This window comes from Oncorhynchus nerka, linkage group LG6, assembly GCF_034236695.1.
Source record: "Oncorhynchus nerka isolate Pitt River linkage group LG6, Oner_Uvic_2.0, whole genome shotgun sequence".
Lineage (NCBI taxonomy): Eukaryota > Metazoa > Chordata > Actinopteri > Salmoniformes > Salmonidae > Oncorhynchus > Oncorhynchus nerka.
In genome coordinates this window covers 81,510,227-81,527,277 of record NC_088401.1, presented here as the reverse complement: position 1 = coordinate 81,527,277, position 17,051 = coordinate 81,510,227, and the positions used below count along the sequence as shown (strand labels likewise).

Below are 17,051 nucleotides of genomic sequence, written 5' to 3'. Positions count from 1 at the left end.
TCTCCTCTGTTCTCTCACTCTGATCCTTTAATGTGTTTCTTCTCTCCCAGCCATTCACAGAGGCAGCAGCCAAGCTTCTGGAGGGAAAGACCTGGAAGGGGAGTGACTCCTCGGCTGAATCTCGCCCAGGGATCGGGAGTGAGAGTGGATCAACAAACCCCGACCGGGCAACCTGCTTCGGGGCGACCCAGAGCCCCACGAAGACCTCCAATATTTCTGCTCTCAACCCCCCCACCACCACCCAGGGGAAACGGCAACAAGCTAACAGCAGCACCCTGTACCAGTCCAACCAGACACAACCTTCGAATATCAATGGTCTGTACCAGTCAACCCAGGCACAACAAACTGCTAATATCAACAGTGGGTACCAGCCGACCCAGGGGCGGGGGCAGCCACCCAGCGTCAGTGCCCTCAACAGCCTGAACCATCAGGTTCAACAGAGCCAGCTGTCCCAACCCTCCGCCCCCCCTCCCAACCACAGCTCCTCTCACCGCTCAGGTGTGACCTCACAGCGCGTGAAGCGAAACTCCGTGAGAACTGGCAGACACCTGTCACAACAGGTGAGTCCTCAGGTGTGTTTGTGTTCAGGGCAGCGTAGAGGATTTGGATAAAGCTTCAAGCCATTTACTCTGTGGCTCAGTGTCTTGGTGTTGACTTTGTGCTTCATACATCTGGTTCTTTTTGTTGTATTCTTCCTCCTTGGAAATCCCCCATCAACTGTCTCTATTGCTGTTGTCTCAAGATCTCTCTCTATTGCTGTTGTCTCACGATCTCTGTCTCTCTATTGCTGTTGTCTCAAGATCTCTGTCTCTATTGCTGTTGTCTCAAGATCTCTGTCTCTCTATTGCTGTTGTCTCAAGATCTCTGTCTCTATTGCTGTTGTCTCAAGATCTCTGTCTCTCTATTGCTGTTGTCTCAAGATCTCTGTCTCTATTGCTGTTGTCTCAAGATCTCTGTCTCTATTGCTGTTGTCTCAAGATCTCTGTCTCTATTGCTGTTGTCTCAAGATCTCTGTCTCTCTAATACAGGCTGTTTTCACTAACTAGTTAATTTAACACAGGCTGTTTTCATGGAGTTGGTGGGTGGGTGGAGGTGGTGAAGGGGAGGTGGGTGGGTGGAGGTGGTGAAGGGGAGGTGGGTGGGTGGAGGTGGGTGGATGTTGTGAAGGGGAGGTGGGTGGATGTAGTGAAGGGGAGGTGGGTGGATGTAGTGAAGGGGAGGTGGGTGGATGTAGTGAAGGGGAGGTGGGTAGAGGTAGTGAAGGGGAGGTGGGTGGGTGGAGGTGGTGAAGGGGAGGTGGGTGGGTGGAGGTGGGTGGATGTAGTGAAGGGGAGGTGGGTGGATGTAGCGAAGGGGAGGTGGGTAGAGGTAGTGAAGGAGAGATGGGTGGAGGTAGTGAAGGATGGGGGGGGGGGCTATAGGAAATAGTAAGACCAGGCTTCCCTGAAGCTGATGAGTAGCCATCTGAAAGGACATAGCCTGTCCGTGGTCTAGCCTGGCCTGCTGTGGCCTGGCCTGCTGTGGTCTAGCCTGGCCTGCTGTGGTCTAGCCTGGCCTGCTGTGGTCTAGCCTGGCCTGCTGTGGTCTAGCCTGTCCTGCTGTGGTCTAGCCTGGCCTGATGTGGTCTAGCCTGGCCTGCTGTGGTCTAGCCTGGCCTGCTGTGGTCTAGCCTGTCCTGCTGTGGTCTAGCCTGGCCTGCTGTGGTCTAGCCTGGCCTGCTGTGGTCTAGCCTGTCCTGCTGTGGTCTAGCCTGTCCTGCTGTGGTCTAGCCTGGCCTGCTGTGGTCTAGCCTGGCCTGATGTGGTCTAGCCTGGCCTGCTGTGGTCTGGCCTGATGTGGTCTAGCCTGGCCTGCTGTGGTCTAGCCTGGCCTGCTGTGGTCTAGCCTGGCCTGCTGTGGTCTAGCCTGGCCTGCTGTGGTCTAGCCTGGCCTGCTGTGGTCTAGCCTGTCCTGATGTGGTCTAGCCTGGCCTGCTGTGGTCTGGCCTGATGTGGTCTAGCCTGGCCTGCTGTGGTCTAGCCTGGCCTGCTGTGGTCTAGCCTGGCCTGCTGTGGTCTAGCCTGTCCTGCTGTGGTCTAGCCTGGCCTGCTGTAGTCTAGCCTGGCCTGCTGTGGTCTAGCCTGTCCTGATGTGGTCTAGCCTGGCCTGCTGTGGTCTAGCCTGGTCTGCTGTGGTCTAGCCTGGCCTGCTGTGGTCTAGCCTGTCCTGCTGTGGTCTAGCCTGGCCTGCTGTGGTCTAGCCTGGCCTAGGAGATAGAATACACCTGCATCCAAAATGGGACCCAATTCCATATATAGACCAGGGCTCTGGTCAAAAGCAGTGCACTATGTAGGTTGCAATTTGGTATGGAGCCACAGACAGGAAGGGTGCTCAATAAGGTGTATCTGAGACGAGATGAAGGGGACAACAACCTTGAACTTACTTAATGTACCATAAACATCATCTGGACTGCTGGTGCAGCGTTAGCTATGCACCTACGCTGACTCAGGTGCAGTACCTACCGTGTGTTATGTTGTGCCTGGTCCCAGATAAAGAAATGAATCCTCTACCTTTTAACCCTGAGTGATACTGTAAAACTACACTATGCTGTGTAGTTACTTCAAAGCAGGTTATTCTGAAGCTAGTGCTATGTCAGTCTTACCAACACAAAAACACCTCTGATTTCATTTCAAACCTCAGGGCTCTACACTGACCTTTTTTTCTTCTAAGTTAAAACACGAAGCTACACACAAAGAGATTTAGGAGCACCAATGAAAACATATGTTTAGGTGGTATTAAAGCTACAATCCTCCATTCTTCTGTGTACACTGGTACTCCTCAATAACAATTCCAGGTCAAAATATTTGTACGTGAGAAAAATGGTCACACCGCAGAGCCTTGTAACCTACTTCTCACTGACTGTTGCCAGGTGACCTACCCCTTTAAGATAATTAGGTTGATTAAATAGAAATGTCATTGTTCTACCCTGCAATTATCCATGTCATGTCAGGGAGGGACGGAATCCTGTTGAAAGTGCAGATGTAGACTCATGCTCTCAGGCAGGGATAAAGAGGAGGAGGAGGAGCAGGAGGGTCCAGAGCACCCCTCTGTCTCTCTGTTGATCGCTCACATGCTTATGATGATGATGGTGAGTCACTCTGTAGAGTCAGTTATATAACAGCACCCCTTGTCTCTCTTTCTGTTCTCTCCTCTCTTTCTGTTCTCTCCTCTCTTTCTCCCGATTTCCCCCCCCCTTCTCTTTCTGTTCTCTCCTCTCCTTTCTTTCTCTCTCGTTCCCGATTCCCCTCCCCCCTCTCTTTCTGTTCTCTCCTCTCTTTCTCTCTCCTTCCCGATTCCCCCCCAGCCCCTCTCTTTCTGTTCTCTCCTCTCTTTCTCTCTCGTTCCCGATTTCCCCTCCCCCTCTCTTTCTGTTCTCTCCTTCTCTCCTCTCTTTCTCTCTCGTTCCCGATTTCCCCTCCCCCCTCTCTTTCCGTTCTCTCCTGTCTTTGTCTTTCCCTCTCTCTCTTTCTCTCCCATCTCCCTCTCTTTTATCTGCCTGAGAGCTCCTTCCTCTTCACTGAGCAGGTAACAGTCCTTCACATCGCTGTGCCTATAATAGCAGACAAGCCTGGTCCTGCATTCCCTCTCTCCCTCCCTGCCTGCTCCCCTCCCTCCCTCCCTCCCTCCCCTCCCCCCCGCTATACAGAGGGAGGTTGTTAATGTTGTGTGTTTTCTTCCCATCTCAGCACTTTGTTGTGATGTCATGATGTGGATGGTGGGATTGTAGGAGGTAATGATGTAGAGGAGGTAAACTAATCTTTAACATTGCTGTTCATTTGTAGAGTTTTAATTTAATGTTATACAGTACGGGCTTTATAATCAGAGAGCCACGTTCTGTCAATATTATCAACATGTCAACATGGATATACAATGCTATGAGGCTGTCTGTGGAGAACAGTCTATTTCTCCTGTTTCTTTGCCAGATCTGAATTGTGATGTTTGGGATGAGTTGGCTAATGAAGCACAAACAAACAGATCTGCGCTAACAGTCACTAACAGTTTAACAGTTGCTCAGAAGTTACCTGCTGCTAACAGTTGACTTGTTATGTTGCTGGAGATGGTATGAGATTATACCAAGTGGTGAGGCAGTAGGAACACCCTGCCAGGCTGTGTTTCTAGAGGTGTGATGCTAATAGCCTGGGTCTGGAACACCCTGCCAGGCTGTGTTTCTAGAGGTGTGATGCTAATAGCCTGGGTCTGGAACACCCTGCTAGGCTGTGTTTCTAGAGGTGTGATGCTAATAGCCTGGGTCTGGAACACCCTGCTAGGCTGTGTTTCTAGAGGTGTGATGCTAATAGCCTGGGTCTGGAACACCCTGCCAGGCTGTGTTTCTAGAGGTGTGATGCTAATAGCCTGGGTCTGGAACACCCTGCTAGGCTGTGTTTCTAGAGGTGTGATGCTAATAGCCTTCTGGAACACCCTGCTAGGCTGTGTTTCTAGAGGTGTGATGCTAATAGCCTGGGTCTGGAACACCCTGCTCTAATGCCTGGGTCTGGAACACCCTGCTGTGTTTCTAGGCTGTGTTTCTTTGCCAGATCTGAATTGTGATGTTTGGGATGAGTTGGCTAATGAAGCACAAACAAACAGATCTGGAACAGTCACTAACAGTTTAACAGTTGCTCAGGTTACCTGCTGCTTTGACTTGTTATGTTGCTGGAGATGGTAAGATAGCCAAGTGGTGTGATGCTAATAGGGGTCTGGAACACCCTGCCAGGCTGTGTTTCTAGAGGTGTGATGCTAATAGCCTGGGTCTGGAACACCCTGCTAGGCTGTGTTTCTAGAGGTGTGATGCTAATAGCCTGGGTCTGGAACACCCTGCTAGGCTGTGTTTCTAGAGGTGTGATGCTAATAGCCTGGGTCTGGAACACCCTGCTAGGCTGTGTTTCTAGAGGTGTGATGCTAATAGCCTGGGTCTGGAACACCCTGCTAGGCTGTGTTTCTAGAGGTGTGATGCTAATAGCCTGGGTCTGGAACACCCTGCTAGGCTGTGTTTCTAGAGGTGTGATGCTAATAGGCTGTGGCTGTGTTTCTAGAGGTGTGATGCTAAAAACCTTGGGTCTGGAACACCCTGCCAGGCTGTGTTTCTAGAGGTGTGATGCTAATAGCCTGGGTCTGGAACACCCTGCCAGGCTGTGTTTCTAGAGGTGTGATGCTAATAGCCTGGGTCTGGAACACCCTGCTAGGCTGTGTTTCTAGAGGTGTGATGCTAATAGCCTGGGTCTGGAACACCCTGCTAGGCTGTGTTTCTAGAGGTGTGATGCTAATAGCCTGGGTCTGGAACACCCTGCTAGGCTGTGTTTCTAGAGGTGTGATGCTAATAGCCTGGGTCTGGAACACCCTGCTAGGCTGTGTTTCTAGAGGTGTGATGCTAAAAACCTTGGGTCTGGAACACCCTGCCAGGCTGTGTTTCTAGAGGTGTGATGCTAATAGCCTGGGTCTGGAACACCCTGCCAGGCTGTGTTTCTAGAGGTGTGATGCTAATAGCCTGGGTCTGGAACACCCTGCTAGGCTGTGTTTCTAGAGGTGTGATGCTAATAGCCTGGGTCTGGAACACCCTGCTAGGCTGTGATGGCTAGTGATGTGTGATGTGATGGCTGTGACTGGCTGAAGTGATGTTGACATCCTGGTTAGAACAGCCAGTTTGTAGAGTCTGAAGTGATGTTGACATCCTGGTTAGAACAGCCAGTTTGTAGAGTCTGAAGTGATGTTGACATCCTGGTTAGAACAGCCAGTTTGTAGAGTCTGAAGTGATGTTGACATCCTGGTTAGAACAGCCAGTTTGTAGAGTCTGAAGTGATGTTGTTGACATCCTGGTCAGAACAGCCAGTTTGTAGAGTCTGAAGTGATGTTGTTGGCATCCTGGTCAGAACAGCCAGTTTGTAGAGTCTGAAGTGATGTTGTTGGCATCCTGGTCAGAACAGCCAGTTCGTAGAGTCTGAAGTGATGTTGTTGGCATCCTGGTCAGAACAGCCAGTTTGTAAAGTCTGAAGTGATGTGTTGTTGGCATCCTGGTCAGAACAGCCAGTTCCAAACGTAGTGCACTATGTAGGGGGGCTCTGGTCTAAAGTAGTGCACTATGTAGGGGGGGGATCTGGTCTAAAGTAGTGCACTATATAGGGTACCATTTGTTTGCATCCATTGACTAATTGTCAACCTTTCAAGTGTTTCTAAAGAAGAGCCTAAATAGATGGCTCTCTCTGCTGTCTACCCTATTCCCTGGACGGTGGAACGCCCGGTAATGAACTGTCACCATTCACCCTTCCAGAATCCTCTTAAACAACAGCAGCATGTCTCCAGGACATACCATGGGATGCTCACCTGGTGTCACGTTACTTCTGCCTCATAGCATTGCTTTTTACATTGCAAAGTGCATGTCATGCAGGAGACTGTGGCTGATTTGTAGCTACTGTATAGCAGGGTCCCAAAGGACTTCCTGTTTCCTACATAGGGCACAACTTTTGATCCGGTGTGTGTGTGTGTGACAGGCTGTTTTCACAATAACCAGAGAGAGAGTTGTTACCCCTCAAACACCCGGAGGGTAACACTACCTCTTTAATAATGTTGTCTAGCACCATGTATTAAACTGTTTCATGTCTGATTGTTGTACAGTATCACCGTAATGCCAACACACCCACTCTGAGATTACCGTAGACTCCTAGGCAACGCAATGAGAATATTTAATGTTGTTAATAGCATAACGTGCGTGAGGCACACATAGATACAACGCCTCTGCAAATGAGTCACCGTCTATTTTGAGTGGCTTGGTTATGTAATGAAGGGTCATTATCCTGAAGGCTGTGGTCTGACCTGTTGGGAGACTCACTTCAGGTTGTCAGTACTGACTCACAGACACACCTCAGACTAGAGCCACACTAAACCTGCATCAGTACTGACTCACAGACACACCTCAAACTAGAGCCACACTAAACCTGCATCAGTACTGACACAGACAGACCTCAGACTAGAGCCACACTAAACCTGCATCAGTACTGACTCACAGACACACCTCAGACTAGAGCCACACTAAACCTGCATCAGTACTGACACAGACACACCTCAGACTAGAGCCACACTAAACCTGCATCAGTACTGACACACAGACACACCTCAGACTAGAGCCACACTAAACCTGCATCAGTACTGACTCACAGACACACCTCAGACTAGAGCCACACTAAACCTGCATCAGTACTGACACAGACACACCTCAGACTAGAGCCACACTAAACCTGCATCAGTACTGACTCACAGACACACCTCCGAGTAGCTCCACACTAAACCTGCATCAGTACTGACTCACAGACACACCTCAGACTAGAGCCACACTAAACCTGCATCAGTACTGACTCACAGATACACCTCAGACTAGAGCCACACTAAACCTGCATCAGTACTGACTCACAGACACAACTCAGACTAGAGCCACACTAAACCTGCATCAGTACTGACTCACAGACACACTTCAGACTAGAGCCACACTAAACCTGCATCAGTACTGACTCACAGACACACTTCAGACTAGAGCCACACTAAACCTGCATCAGTACTGACTCACAGACACACCTCAGACTAGAGCCACACTAAACCTGCATCAGTACTGACTCACAGACCTGTTCAGCTCTCTGTACTTCTATTGAAGTAGAGATTTCTAGTTAAAAGGTCCGTTCTGTAGCGCGGTAGGCAGACTAGGCACACTGTGTCTTGTTCAGAGTTCCTCATTACTGCATTTCATAGGAAATTAATCTAAATTCATAGTGAAGAGACTAGTTGAGGGCAGAAAGGAGCTCTGCTGGCTAAGAGCATCAGCATCAGCATTTTTTGCTGTTCCCATCATGAAATAACAATTACATTGACTTTTACCAAACACCGAGGGTGTGGCCCAAATGGCTCCCTATATAGTATAGTGCACTACTTTTGACAAGTAGTGCATTATATAGGGAATAGGGTACCATTTGGGCCACAAGCCTGCTACTTCCTCCCCTGGTATCTACAGTATGGGGTAAATCCCCTTTTTTGATTTGAACCAAACCATCCATACATATTTGCCCATTTGTAGAAGTGCTGAAAAGTTACTTTTTGTTGTTGACCTGAATGCCAAAACATTCAAGGGGTGAAGGTGCTGAAAGTTGACCCGTTTTGCGTACGACACTATGAGACGGCCATGTCGTCATCACAGGAAAAGATAAATGGTTGAGATGGATATAATTTAGAAGCTTACAAACAGGTTGGACATAATGGCATTAATTTATCTATAAGTACAGACGTTACATCGTTGACCTTCTCCCAGAATATCTCCGGCCTTATTCTTACTCGGTCTTTAACAGGTCAGTTTACATGATATCATCTCCGACTTTACTGTTTGATATCTTGGTCTTCCTCTCTATATAGGGTTGAGAGGAAGAACACTCTATGGCAGTATACATATTTACATCCTGGTCTTCCTCCTCCTCTCTGTCTATAGGGCGTGAGGAAGATGAGTAGTGGTGAAGCTCCTCCCACCATCACCATGGCTCTGATCAACCCCCAGTCCTCCTCCGTCTCCTCAGACACCAAACAGTCCTCCACTCAGCAGCTCTCCATCAGTGTGTGAGTAACATGTTAGTAACATAGTAATAGCTTTGTAGTAACATATGAGTAACAGCCTCACCAACAACAGCTGACACCAATGTGTGCTCTACACAGCAGAGAAACATTGGGGTAACGTAGTAGTAACATGGTAGTAACAGCCCCCACTGACACCAATGTGTGCTCTACACAGCAGAGAAACATTGGGGTAACGTAGTAGTAACATGGTAGTAACAACCGCCGCTGACACCAAGCAGTCCGCCACCTAGGGACTCCATCAGCGTTGTGAATAACACTGGAGTAACACTGAGTAACATCAGCCGATGCCTCAAAGTGCCGTACAGAAACCCAGCCTAAAACCCCAAACAGCAACCAGTGCAGGTGTAGAAGCACAAGTGATGATAGAGAATTTGTCATCTATGTGAGATTGTGGTAACATGTAATCTGTTCTTCAGGTGTGCTGCTCTGTACTCCTACAAGCCCTGTCGTTCTGAGGAACTGGAGCTGAGGAAGGGGGAGATGGTGGGGGTGTATGGGAAGTTTAAGGAGGGCTGGCTCCGAGGCCTCTCTCTACGGACGGGCAAAGTGGGCATCCTGCCCGGCAACTACGTCACTCCTGTCCTCAGGTAAGTGGGCATCCTCCCCGGCAACTACGTCACACCTGTCCTCAGGTAAGTAGGCATCCTCCCCGGCAACTACGTCACTCCTGTCCTCAGGTAAGTGGGCATTCTGCCCGGCAACTACGTCACACCTGTCCTCAGGTAAGTGGGCATCCTCCCCGGCAACTACGTCACTCCTGTCCTCAGGTAAGTGGGCATTCTGCCCGGCAACTACGTCACTCCTGTCCTCAGGTAAGTGGGCATTCTGCCCGGCAACTACGTCACACCTGTCCTCAGGTAACACTCCTGTCCTCAGGTAAGTGGGCATTCTGCCCGGCAACTATGTCACTCCTGTCCGCAGGTAAGTGGGCATGCTGCCCGGCAACTACGTCACTCCTGTCCTCAGGTAAGTGGGCATTCTGCCCGGCAACTACGTCACTCCTGTCCTCAGGTAAGTGGGCATTCTGCCCGGCAACTACGTCACTCCTGTCCTCAGGTAAGTGGGCATTCTGCCCGGCAACTACGTCACACCTGTCCTCAGGTAAGTGGGCATTCTGCCCGGCAACTACGTCACTCCTGTCCTCAGGTAAGTGGGCATTCTGCCCGGCAACTATGTCACTCCTGTCCGCAGGTAAGTGGGCATGCTGCCCGGCAACTACGTCACTCCTGTCCTCAGGTAAGTGGGCATTCTGCCCGGCAACTACGTCACTCCTGTCCTCAGGTAAGTAGGCATTCTGCCCGGCAACTACGTCACTCCTGTCCTCAGGTAAGTAGGCATTCTGCCCGGCAACTACGTCACCCCTGTCCTCAGGTAAGTGGGCATTCTGCCCGGCAACTACGTCACTCCTGTCCTCAGGTAAGTGGGCATTCTGCCCGGCAACTTCGTCACTCCTGTCCTCAGGTAAGTAGGCATTCTGCCCGGCAACTACGTCACTCCTGTCCTCAGGTAAGTGGGCATTCTGCCCGGCAACTACGTCACTCCTGTCCTCAGGTAAGTGGGCATTTTGCCCGGCAACTACGTCACACCTGTCCTCAGGTAAGTGGGCATTCTGCCCGGCAACTACGTCACCCCTGTCCTCAGGTAAGTGGGCATTCTGCCCGGCAACTACGTCACACCTGTCCTCAGGTAAGTGGGCATTCTGCCCGGCAACTGCGTCACTCCTGTCCTCAGGTAAGTGGGAGAGCCATTTCTACCGGTTTCATTAGGCGGACCGTGAGAAACAAGTGGCAATTGTTGTTGGGATTGTAATGTTGTGGTTTTATATAATCATTGAGAGGATCAGCCTTTCTGTTAGATGATGTGTGTGTCATTATTGACTACTTTCCTACAGTGGTTCTATCTCTTTGACTTTCATTTGTGTCATGGACACCTCATTTATTGATTTTGACAGCAATATCTATCTATTTCCTGTCTGCCACAGAACCTCTGCCAGGCTCTTGGAGTCCAAGGCAGTGACGGCAGGCCCCGGTACAGTCCCTGGAAGAAGAACCTCCTCGTCCTCCAAGATCCCAGCGGTGGTTCTAGCTCTCCACAGGGTCAACTCCGATGAAACAACCTATTCTACAGGACAACGGGTTCCGCTGCAGTCCGCCTCCATGGCCACGCAGCCTGTGACGTCATCAGGCGGCGCCACCAGGAAGTCACGGCACGGGGTGGGCTCGGAGGGATGGGACACAGTGAGGAGGGTCTTCCATAGTTCACACAGAGGTGAGAGTGGCGGAAGTTCGTAACTCTACAAAGTTCCATTTTCAATGGTTGGATGGCTCCACGGTTGGCTATTATCCTAACATTATGCAGTATTTAACAGTCAGAGATAGTAAACCTGTAAAGACTACTCTCTTCTAGTTTGTATATGTCTGATAATCACAATATGGAACCCAGAACAGTGCAGTGGAAATTAGATTGATTTGACAAGGATCCATTTTGAGTGATTTCAAAGTCTTTTTAATGTCCCCTCAGGCTCATCTCAGCGGGGAAACCACTACCCCCACACCACCATCTCTTCCAGCTCAGCCCTTCAGACCCAGACCCACAGTCAGAGCTCATCCCAGCGCTGTAACCACTACCCCCACACTACCAGCGCCACCTCAGGCCTTCAGCCCCATTCTCACAGCCAGAACTTTAGCCATATCCAGGCCCCTGGCTACTCCCCTGCTCTGCTCAGGAAGAAACAACACATGAGCATCCTGCCCAATCACAACAGATCTCTGGCCTGGATGTCTGAGGGACCCGTGCCCTCTAGTGGTGGTTTTATGAAGGACAGGGACACTGCTGCCAGAGAGACGTTTGATAGGCAGGTGTTGGAGACAAGGCAAGCAGCATCGAATGGTCAGCAGTCCATCAACTCCATCCTAGTGAGACCAGACGCCCTCAAGAACAACACAGAGAAGGTAACACACCTGCCGTCTAGGTATTATTAAGTAGTGGCGCAGCGGTCTAGGTATTATTAAGTAGTGGCGCAGCGGTCTAGGTATTATTAAGTATTGGCGCAGCGGTCTAGGTATTATTAAGTAGTGGCGCAGCGGTCTAGGTATTATTAAGTAGTGGCGCAGCGGTCTAGGTATTATTAAGTAGTGGCGCAGCGGTCTAGGTATTATTAAGTATGGCGCAGCGGTCTAGGTATTATAGTAGTGGCGCAGCGGTCTAGGTATTATTAAGTATTGGCGCAGCGGTCTAGGTATTATTAAGTATTGGCGCAGCGGTCTAGGTATTATTAAGTAGTGGCGCAGCGGTCTAGGTATTATTAAGTAGTGGCGCAGGGTATTATTAAGTAGTGGCGCAGCGGTCTAGGTATTATTAAGTAGTGGCGCAGCATTATTAAGTATTGGCCAGGTATTATTAAGTATTGGTCTAGGTATTATTAAGTAGTGGCGCAGCTTATTATTAAGTAGTGGCGCAGCGGTCTAGGTATTATTAAGTAGTGACCAGCGGTCTAGGTATTATTAAGTATTGGCGCAGCGGTCTAGGTATTATTAAGTATTGGCGCAGCGGTCTAGGTATTATTAAGTAGTGGCGCAGCGGTCTAGGTATTATTAAGTAGTGGCGCAGCGGTCTAGGTATTATTAAGTAGTGGCGCAGCGGTCTAGGTATTATTAAGTATTGGCGCAGCGGTCTAGGTATTATTAAGTAGTGGCGCAGCGGTCTAGGTATTATTAAGTAGTGGGCGCAGCGGTCTAGGTATTATTAAGTAGTGGCGCAGCGGTCTAGGTATTATTAAGTATTGGCGCATCTAGGTATTATTAAGTATTGGCGCAGCGGTCTAGGTATTATTAAGTAGTGGCGCAGCGGTCTAGGTATTATTAAGTAGTGGCGCAGCGGTCTAGGTATTATTAAGTATTGGCGCAGCGGTCTAGGTATTATTAAGTAGTGGCGCAGCGGTCTAGGTATTATTAAGTAGTGGCGCAGCGGTCTAGGTATTATTAAGTAGTGGCGCAGCGGTCTAAGTCACTGCATCTCAGTACGTGAGGCGTCACTATGGACACCCTGGTTCGATTACAGGCTGTATCATAACCGGCCATGGTTGGGCGGTGCACCTTTGGCGCAGCATCGTCTGGGTTTGACCGGTGTAGGCCATCATTGTAAATAAGAATTGTTCTTTACTGGCTTGCCTAGTTAAATAAAGGTTAAATAAATACATATACAAAGTAAATGTAAAAGTAGCTTGGAGGGATAGTTGACTGACTTCATGTCTACTTTGACTTCTATTTCAGATTGTCTTTATTGTGAAATTTTCTCTTAACATGAACTCTTTCACGTAGCAAATGCTGACTGCCACTGTCTTCTATATCCAGCATCAATCATCTTTATTCCTATTCCACTACTGTATCATAATGCCAACATTGTTTGTGTGTTGTATCCCTCAGCCCACTAAGTCAGTGCGGTTCCTGACCCAGCCTGATTCCCCTCCACCACGGCCCAGGACCACCTCCCTGCCCTCGGGTAGCCAGCCTCCCTCCAGTACCCGGCCTGGTCCCCCTCCCCTGGAGGTCTGGGCTCCATCACTCACACTGGGGCGAGATGGGCCTGGGATCATACTGAAAGAAGGCAAGGCTCCTGTTCTTAGGAAAGGTCTGGAGACAAACCCCTCAGATGTTCTGACATCCAATCCGAAACCTACATCATCAGCACCATCAGTGTCCAGCAGCCCTAGCAGGTACAGTGAGTTTCACTCAAATTACAGTACACATCAATTCTACAGGAAAGGGAGATAGATATACCAATGTTGACATTGTAATGGTTATGGGGGCAGCTGTGATCTGTGATGAGGGTAACAAGCACGACCTCATTCACAAACTGACCTGCTTAGTGTCTTGCTTCAGGAAGTAGGATTTCTGTATTCTGAATGTGATGGTGGTCCTCTGTTGCTCGCTTGCATCGCCAAGGGTCATTAGTTCCTCCTGTACTCCCTGTTCACCCATAACTGCATGGTCAACCACGACTCCAACACCATCATTAAGTTTGCTGACGACACAACAGTGGTAGGCCTGATAACCGACAATGATGAGACAGCCTATAGGGAGGAGGTCAGAGAACTGGAAGTGTGGTGTCAGGATAACAACCTCTCCCTCAACGTGATCAAGGTAAAGGAGATGATCGTGGACTATAGGAAAAGGAGGACCGAGCACACCCCCGTTCTCATCGACTGGGCTGTAGTGGAGCAGGTTGAGAGCTTCAAGTTCCTTGGTGTCCACATCACCAATGAACTATCATGGTCCAAACACACCAAGACCGTCATGAAGAGGGCACGACAACGCCTTTTCACCCTCAGGAGACTGAAAAGATTTGGCATTGGTCCTCAAAAAGTTATACAGCTGCACCATCGAGAGCATCCTGACTTGTTGCATCACTGCCTGGTATGGCAACTGCTCTGCCTACGGACCGCAAGGCACTACGGAGGGTAGTGCGTATGGCCCAGTACATCACTGGGGACAAGCTTCCTGCCAACCAGGGCCTTTATACCAGGCGGTGTCAGAGGAAGGCACTAAATATTGCCAAAGACTCTAGTCATCCTAGTCATAGACTGTTCTGTCTGCTACCGCATGGCAAGTCTAGGTCCTAAAGGCTTCTTAACAGCTTCTACCCACAAGCCTGACCCCCCCCAACCCCATTTTTACACTGCTGCTACTCTGTTTATTATCCATGCATAGTCACTTTACTTCGACCTACATGTACATTATTACCTCAATTACCTCAACTAACATGTTCCCCCGCACATTGACTCTGTACCGGTACCCTCTGTTACTGCTATTTTATTGTTACTCTTTAATTATTCATTTCATTTTTTTTTTTTTACTATTTTTTAAACTTAAGTTTATTTTTGTAAATACATTCTTAACACTTATTTTTCTGAACTGCAATGTTGGTTAATGGCTTGTAAGTACACATTACACTGTAAGGTCTATCTGTTGTATTCGGTGACAAATAACATTTAATTTTATTTGAGTTTGATTCCCGCTGGGGCGGCATACGTAAAATGTATACATGCATGACTGCAAGTCTCTTTGAATAAAAGTGTCTACTAAATGGCATCTATGTTATGTGTTAGATGGAAAATCTCTTTCTCAATTCCACTCTCATGAACCTTTCTCTATCCTCCCTCAGACACAGAGTAGCGGTGTCGTACCAGGCCCAGACGGAGTCAGAGATGAGCCTGATGCAGGGTGAGCCTGTCCTGCTCCACAGACATCGGCCCGACGGACGGGTTCTGCTCACCCAGGAGAGCAGTGGCCACACGGGCCTCTTCCATAGCAGTGTTCTACAGTTCTTAGACCGGTTCAGTTGACTGCCTGTAGTGTTTAGTTGTTATTATTATGTGTGTGTTTTTCACATAGAAATAGAATGACTAGCATGGAAAAGCTCCCTAGACCGCGACAATTTGATAGTACACTTAATATGGCTGCTGGCCCACCCCGGTACAATCAATTTGGCCACACCATCATGTAATGTTGACTTGAAAACCAATGTCCATTCTAGCTATTCTATTTCTATGGATCTCCATAAGTTGACACTGCCAAATGAGATGCCCAAACTGTGGAAGTGTGTGTGTTTTATCTGTGTGTTGAAAATAATATATTATACTGCCATATAATGACTATATATGAAGTATGTGGACACCCCTTCAAATGTTGTGGATTTGGCTGTTTCAGCCACACCTGTTGGTGACAGGTGTTTAAAATTGATAACACAGCCATTCAATCTCCATAGACACAAATTGGCAGTAGAATGGCCTTACTGAAGAGCTCAGTGAATTTATATTTGGTACCGTCATAGGATTCCACCTTTCCAACAAGTCAGTTTGTCAAATTTCTGCCCTGCTAGAGCTTCCCCTGTCAACTGTAAGTGCTGTTATTGTGAAGTGGAAATGTCTAGGAGCAACAACGGCCCAGCCGCGAAGTGGTAGGCCATAGAAGCTCACAGAACGGGATTGCCGAGTGCTGATGCGCGTCTGTCCTCGGTTACAACACTCACTACCAAGTTACAAACTGCCTCTGTAAGCAACATCAGCACAACAACTGTTCGTCGGGAGCTTCATGAAATGGGTTTGGGATGAATTATAACGCCGACTGCGCGCCAGGCTTGATCGCCCAACATCAGTGTCCGACCTCACTAATGCTCTTGTTACTGAATGGAATCAAGTCCCCGCAGCGATGTTCCAACATCTAGTGGCAAGTCTTTCCGTAAGAGTGGAGGCTGTTATAGCAGCAAAGGGGGGGACCAACTCCATATTAATGACTTCCCAGAAGAGTGGAGGCTGTTATAGCAGCAAAGGGGGGACCAACTCCATATTAATGACTTCCCAGAAGAGTGGAGGCTGTTATAGCAGCAAAGTGGGTGACCAACTCCATATTAATGCCTTCCTGTAAGAGTGGAGGCTGTTATAGCAGCAAAGGGAGGGACCAACTCCATATTAATGACTTCCCAGAAGAGTGGAGGCTGTTATAGCAGCAAAGGGGGGACCAACTCCATATTAATGACTTCACAGAAGAGTGGAGGCTGTTATTATAGCAAAGGGGGGACCAACTCCATATTAATGACTTCCCAGAAGAGTGGAGGCTGTTATAGCAGCAAAGGGGGGACCAACTCCATATTAATGACTTCCCAGAAGAGTGGAGGCTGTTATAGCAGCAAAGGGGGGACCAACTCCATATTAATGACTTCCCAGTAGAGTGGAGGCTGTTATAGCAGCAAAGGGGGGACCAACTCCATATTAATGACTTCCCAGAAGAGTGGAGGCTGTTATAGCAGCAAAGGGGGGACCAACTCCATATTAATGACTTCCCAGAAGAGTGGAGGCTGTTATAGCAGCAAAGGGGGAACCAACTCCATATTAATGACTTCCCAGAAGAGTGGAGGCTGTTATAGCAGCAAAGGGGGGGACCAACTCCATATTAATGCCTTCCCAGAAGAGTGGAGGCTGTTATAGCAGCAAAGGGGGGACCAACTCCATATTAATGCCTTCCCAGAAGAGTGGAGGCTGTTATAGCAGCAAAGGGGGGACCAACTCCATATTAATGACTTCCCAGAAGAGTGGAGGCTGTTATAGCAGCAAAGGGGGACCAACTCCATATTAATGACTTCCCAGAAGAGTGGAGGCTGTTATAGCAGCAAAGGGGGACCAACTCCATATTAATGCCTTCCCAGAAGAGTGGAGGCTGTTATAGCAGCAAAGGGGGAACCAACTCCATATTAATGACTTCCCAGAAGAGTGGAGGCTGTTATAGCAGCAAAGGGGGGACCAACTCCATATTAATGCCTTCCCAGAAGAGTGGAGGCTGTTATAGCAGCAAAGGGGGGACCAACTCCATATTAATGCCTTCCCAGAAGAGTGGAGGCTGTTATAGCAGCAA

The 17,051-nt window shown here is 48.9% G+C and overlaps 1 protein-coding gene across 2 annotated transcripts in view; it reads left to right on the top strand.

Annotated features, from left to right (window-relative positions):
* The window catches only part of sh3rf2 (SH3 domain containing ring finger 2), a 48,533-nt gene extending 31,780 nt beyond the window's left edge, over positions 1-16,753 (top strand). For both annotated transcript variants that reach the window (XM_065019926.1, XM_029647431.2), the window contains 7 exons: positions 51-560; positions 8,501-8,625; positions 9,060-9,230; positions 10,625-10,911; positions 11,164-11,594; positions 13,068-13,357; positions 14,806-16,753. In XM_065019926.1, coding sequence (XP_064875998.1) covers positions 51-560; positions 8,501-8,625; positions 9,060-9,230; positions 10,625-10,911; positions 11,164-11,594; positions 13,068-13,357; positions 14,806-14,986 — 1,995 coding nt within the window. In that variant the 3' untranslated portion in view covers positions 14,987-16,753. The remainder of the gene's footprint in view (positions 1-50; positions 561-8,500; positions 8,626-9,059; positions 9,231-10,624; positions 10,912-11,163; positions 11,595-13,067; positions 13,358-14,805) is intronic.
* The last annotated feature ends 298 nt before the right edge of the window (positions 16,754-17,051 follow it).